The 6,387-nt window shown below is 46.6% G+C and overlaps 1 protein-coding gene across 1 annotated transcript; it reads right to left on the bottom strand.

Moving 5' to 3' along the window:
• Positions 1 to 1,002: 1,002 nt before the first annotated feature.
• Positions 1,003 to 2,494, bottom strand: LOC311223876 (uncharacterized protein; the record flags this gene model as incomplete). The annotated part of the gene is made up of 4 exons (XM_084308638.1): positions 1,003 to 1,205; positions 1,911 to 1,982; positions 2,182 to 2,241; positions 2,365 to 2,494. The coding sequence occupies 4 exons, from the start codon at positions 2,492 to 2,494 to the stop codon at positions 1,003 to 1,005; spliced, it is 465 nt and encodes a 154-aa protein (XP_084164764.1).
• Positions 2,495 to 6,387: the final 3,893 nt, after the last annotated feature.

The raw sequence follows: 6,387 nt of genomic DNA, 5'->3' as shown, positions 1-6,387 counted from the left end.
ATGTAGTTCCCCATATTTAACAACAAAAATCCTGTCGGATAGGGGCCCTGGAGACAGAATCTTGTAAAAAGATGGGTCCAGACTCAGGGTACCTCAGGAGGACGGGATGGGTAGGAAATTACTAAAAAGTAGCCCATTGTATTTGTAATGGGTAATAATCAGTCAGAATAACAAAACACATAGATTTGATGAGAATTTAATAAAAGAATATATGTACAGGTTACAACAATGCAATGTTTTGTTAGGGGGGGGGGGGGTGTTATCTTTCTAACAAGATATTCCTCATGTAACGTCACAGTGCCCAAGTGCGTCCACCTTTTTATAGGATTCTATCACATTTGCATAACGATAGCGAATATTACGTACCTTGCGCCGTTTTCATTGGAGTTTTTTACAAAACAACGCTGTTTTATTTGTCCTATATATGCGGATATCATTTAAAAACTAAAATTTTACCATTTTAGTTCCCTTTAGACAACAAACATAATGCTAATGATGCACTTTAATTATGATAATTAGGTGGCCATTCACGGTCACTGTACTGAGGTGACGTGAGGGCGCATTCATAGTTTAACGCTCCTGTGTTCAGATCGCATTTTCATCAACTTTTACTGACCTGCTGACCTGTGAACTGTGAAAAAAGGTCTTGGAAAATGGAGTTCTTTTGTTTGAACCGGTTTTCATCCTTTAAAATCAATGCTGCCATCTACTGTCAGCTGGAAGGTAGTGTCGTTTGTCTACCATCTCATCTCAGGAGCAAACAACATCCCCATTTTATTTGTCTAACAAACAAAATATTAATCACAATCACTTGTCACATTAACATTTGTGAGTACATGTGTTTTCAACAAAAATATGACAAATTTAACACAACAGCCAGCACTTCATAAAATTTTATAAACAATATATAAAAAATACAATAAACATAACTTAGAACAATAACTATTTACAGCACACCATACATATTTATACATTTTTTCATTCGCTCACTCATTCATACACTCATTCATCCAAACACCAGTAACACCAGAAACTAGCATCTTCGTCCTCCTCCTCCTCCCACTGGACACACATGGTGTGGAACCATTTGTGACAGTTGTCACACTGGACCCACGACACCAAACCCTCAGAGTCCACAGGGGGGTTCGCCTTTTTACACCGGCCACACCGCCAGATCCCCAGCTTCTGCCTCTTGGTGGTGTGACCTGCAGTTAAAAAGAAATTTATTATGACGCTGCTTGATTACAATATACCAAGGTCCAATAATAAGTAAGGGATAATGTATAGCTACGAGGTCATTGTCGCAAAATAATTGACCGACACGGAGTTTAAAATACCGAGGCGCAGCGCCGAGGTGTTTTAAACGTCAGTGAAGGTCAATTATTTTGCGACAATGATCGAGTAAAGCTATACATTATCCCGCTTATTACATGGCTAACTTACTAACAATATACCTAATTCATCGACAAGACTAGATCAAATGAAGACGCAGTTGTTCTGTGGCTCTGTCAGCCCAAATAAAGTGATTATTATTATCGGCAGCCGGCAGGTCTCTGGTCTGATTGCATGACTGAGTGCAGCTGTGCATATGCTGAGCAGCACTGATACAGTGTTGTAGTGGGCTTGATTGCGAACAGCTGCGCACAGCGGTCATTATTGTCCCACAGCGGTCATTATTGTGTGATAACGGACCTCTGACACGGGCTATTGACCAATCACAAGCAAGCATTTCGGCGAATGTGAAAACGCCATGTAATAAATATGAATAACTATCTATATAGTACTTTTCACACATGGACCACAGTTCAAAGTGCCCCACAGCAATTTGTATAAAATCAGCAAATTTTTGACAAAATAAATAACAATTCATACGTTTGCCCTGACAAACTCAAAAAACATAAGTAACATGCCGATGGGTGTCGTGGGTCTGGCGTGGGAGGAGGAGGATGTCGATGCTCCTGTTGGTCCAGGAATACAGGAGGCTGCAGACACAAAAAGGGAGCACCACTCAAAAAAATTATTTTGTTTGGTTTGGTCAATATTGCGCTATGAACAGTCTATCAGTGTACTGTGTGTGTGTAGGCCGTAGGGGCAGGTACAATAAGAGTTTTTCTTCCTGTTCCTTTTGGCCATGGACATTTGTAGATTGTGTTTTTTTCACAGTTGTTTGAAAAAGCTTACGGTGGGAGGGAGAGGAAGTTGGCTGGGACACCCGGTGGGACTGCGGTGGGACTGCCGGCTCTGAGAAAATGGTTAAGAAACAATAAAACATGATTATTTATTCATATAAAAATTTATACTTTTTTGCTAACTGAGAATGTTGTCTCCCAAATAACTGTTAAAAGAAAACAAATAAATAAATACCATCCATTATGGCTGTTGGGGTGGAAGAGGTGGAGGGGTGGTGATCTTCCCCTCTCAAAGCAGGCAGGCGAGTGCTGGTGTGGAGGCTAGAGGCGGGCAGCAGACTGTGGGAGGCAGAAGAGGGGGGCATGGAGGCTGAGGGACCGGCGATGGAAAGACCGGAGCTGGTGGTGGGAGCGGCCCCGGGGGACACTCCTCTTCTGCGGCTGGGGAGAGAGCCACCACGCGGGGTACGGGAGGAGGTTGTGGGAGTCCTTGAAGTTTCAGCCCGCTGCCGCTGTCAGTCTGCCCTGGCCAGAGCTCCTGCCTCGGCGCGGGCGGCGCGGTCCTCTGTCTCATCGATGGCATCCGTCATCTCCTGGGCGGTGAGCAGGCGGGCCTTGGTGGTGTTCCTCCTGACCTTTCCAGATCTTCTTGTGAACTCTATCTGGGCCAGGAGTTGTCCCAGGTCCGCTGTGATCCTCCCTGCTGTTACAAGGGGGGTGGTTGAGGTAGGGGTTGGGGGGTGAGTCCTGGACTAGAGCACGGGGGCTGGGTGGGGGGCTGGGAGGGGGGCTAGGAGCACGGGGGCTGGGTGGGGGGCTAGGAGCACGGGGGCTGGGTCGGGGGCTAGGAGCACGGGGGCTGGGTGGGGGGCTGGGCTGGGGGGTAACAGCAGGGTTGGCACCAGGAGATGCAGGGGGAGGGGCAGACGGCATGACCCTCGACCAATCAATAGCCGCAGGGTCCAGAGGGTAGAGGCCACACCTCCTGAAGCCAGCCACCACCACCCTCCGATCTTTCTGCCTCTGGTAGGTGTCTCTGAACACCCTTGAAAACTCCTTTTTAGAAATCATGAAGGAGTGGCTAACTGCCGACAGATCTCCCACAAGCCCGGAGAAATCTGCCTTCAAGGGTGCAAAGAAACTCACATCCAGAGGCTGAAGGATGTGAGAGGTGTGTGGCGGTAGGCGCAGGAGAATGACCCTCTCCCTCTGTGCCGTCCGGACCAGCTCTGGATCCAGGTGGGACTGGTGACCGTCCATCACAAGCAGCAGCGGGCGCTCCTCCGTGGCATACTTCAGGAAGTGGTCGGTGAACCACTTCCTAAAAAGCTCTGAGTCAATGTACCCCGCTGGCGACTTCCCGTAGAGGGCATTGGGGACTCCCTCCCTATTGTAGGGCCCTCCTGGGTAGCCCCCCTTATAAATAATAAAAGGGGGGACGTCCTCCCCAGCCGCGTTGAGGCAGGCCAGGACCGTGATGTGTTCCCTGGTTCCCTGGGCCTGCCTGTAGGCGTGCTTCGTCCCACGGGGCACAACGACCTTCCTCCGGTTGGAGTCCATCTGAAACCCCGTCTCGTCACAGTTGTAAATATGACGGGGTTTCTCCCTCAGCCCGTGCTCCTCCATGGTGCTGGTGAGGAGCTTGAAGTATTCTTCTATGGCCCCCCTCTTGGCGCAGGCTGCCCTCCCACGGTCAATGGTGTCCGGGATCCGGATCGTGAGGCGATGGTGTTGCCTCTCCCTAAAATTGATCCACCACCCCTGGCCAAGGGATGTTTTTAGGTTCCCTGGGTGACGGAGGTTATAGATGGCCAGGGCGTGGGCCAGGACCTGCGACCTCGTCAGCGGAAACCCATAACTGGCAGAGTACAAGCAGTACTCCACCAGGGAACTCTCATCTTCAGGGGTCAGATAGGTGCTCCGGCCGATGTTGCAGGCCAGAGACACCTTTCCGCTGAGTCGGTCGATCAGGCTGGACTTAGGGACCTCGAACAACGTGGCTGCCCGCCTCGCACTCCACCTGCCTGCTCTGACCTCTGCAATGGCCTGATCCATGGCCTCCTGGGTCCACAGACGCACCTTCCTCTCCCTCTTCCGCATTTGCCGGATATTAGGCATGCTCTGCAAACACACAAAAATATTTTAAACAAGAAAGTAAAATAATATGAACTTTATTATTATTGTACGACTGTCGAGTTTATTTTATTTGATTTATTTAGCACATTATTTAAAAAAAACAGTGCTAGGAGGGAACTTATGTGAGTGATTTATGAGATGAGATTTGTGATTTATTAGATTTGAATTGTTTTTTTGAATATGGATAAGGAGGTTGTTGACCTCAATGATGAATTTAGTTTATTGCTATGGTTTGTTGGATATGAGTGAAATTTTGATGAAAAGATGCAGAACAATGGAAGGTATCAAGAACATCTTGCCTATTGTTAATGAACTTGAATATGAATGAGCATGAAACCAAAATGATTATGCTGAAATATTACCAGACATGCAAACACACACACACAACCTTACCTTCACCCAGTTCAGCATGGCAGCCTCACACACACACACACACACACACCTCCATTCACCTGTAGAGAAACAAACAAGCACACACAAACCTACCGTGTCTGCTGTGCTGTCTCTGGACTTTGTCACTGTCTATGCTTCAGATGTTTTTTTATACAGAGATTGAGAGAGAGAGAGAGAGAAAACCAGTTCATTATTTTCCCCGCGAAAATTATTGTTCTCCCTTCGATTATTTTCGCGCAACCTCAGTTCATCACTCGTTCAGACAAACTTAGATCTCTTATTAAGATTACAAATGTACAACACATTTCGTCGGACAAAACACTGGCTATATATGCTAGCAACATAACCAAACAATCTGACTTCATCTTGGGGCGAGTGGGAGTTCGTGTTTAAGGAACAGGAAGCTACTTTTACTTGGAAATCAGCGTCGCCCCGAACACATTCGAACAATTATAACGTTGCAGTGGTACAAACGTTCACATCTAGTAGTCTTTAGATGACTAAATATAGATGAATACTCATGAAATTTGATATATATACTCTAAAATAAGTATGATTTCATATCACCTACCTTTCGACGTCAAAATCTGGTGGGGCTGTGAGGAAAGATCCAGAATGCCGCGCAAGATGGGGCGTGACCGAAGTTGGGTTTGGGCGTTCCCAGATAAAGAGGGTGACCGGGATTGGTTTACGTTCCGTTAAATGACAGTAGAAACTACTTCCATTCAGAACACGAGAATCCACTGAACAGGACAATGATTGTTCTAATGCTACAGGCAGGGCTGGCAGCTTGAATCAACAGAACACAAACAGGATGTACCATTTATAACCTTACCACCAAAGGCTAAATCATTGGATTTGGTACTTCCAACAAATTGGATGATTTGATTTTCTCAAACTGCATAATCCATTTTCCACTCTTAAAACGGATCAGAGAAAAAAGGAAACAGCCTCCTGTCGGCTATTCGGAAATAAGAGCCAATGGCTTCTATAACAGTCCAATTTGAAAAACAAACCCTGATACAGACAAACATGAATAGCAGCAGGTTAAAATAACACAAAAAAATAACGTTTTACGTGGCAAGTTCCACCAGTTGCCTCCAAAGTGCTCCATTACACAGCAAGTCAGCTCTCAAACTCTTTGTACCCAGCATCAGGCTTTTGACAGGCAGTAAGGTGCGCACGGCTATGGGCTTAGTACATTCACACTGAAGAGCTTAGTCTCCCATCCACCGCACCAGCAAGTCCAGGCTTTGTCAAGTGTGGAAGTGCAGGGAGACAACGGAGAGAGAGCCTGACATCCATCTATGCGACTTTGAGGAATGACAGTGTGTAAAAAATAAAGAAAAAAGGTTTAGGGAATGCATGTTTCAAAAGCACAGCCCGTCCAGGGGCTGAGTTCAGAACAGAGTACGGCAAAGTCTATGGTCTTTTTCATAGAACTGACTGGGTCCTCTTCAAGAGTGTACCTCTGTCGGGGTGCTCCAGTAGCACACCATGTTACCGCGCTGCGTCGCGGGACTCCGTGCTGCGTCACGGATCTGGTTGACTCCGAGTTCGATTCCCGGACTCGCCGTCATTTGCCGAATGTCTCCCCCTGCTCTCTCTCCCGTTTCACCCTACAACTGTCGGTCATGCTTGACCAGAAAAGCGATAAACGCTAAAAAATAAAAAAGTTTAAGAGTGTACCTCTGTTTAAAAAAAGATATAAAATCTGCTTCAACTGAAA

The sequence above is a fragment of the Notolepis coatsorum genome (genome assembly GCF_963971535.1).
Source record: "Notolepis coatsorum genome assembly, chromosome: 2".
NCBI classification, from domain to species: Eukaryota; Metazoa; Chordata; class Actinopteri; order Aulopiformes; family Paralepididae; genus Notolepis; species Notolepis coatsorum.
Note: the sequence above shows the minus strand (reverse complement) of the source record. Positions and strands in the feature narration are given on the sequence as shown.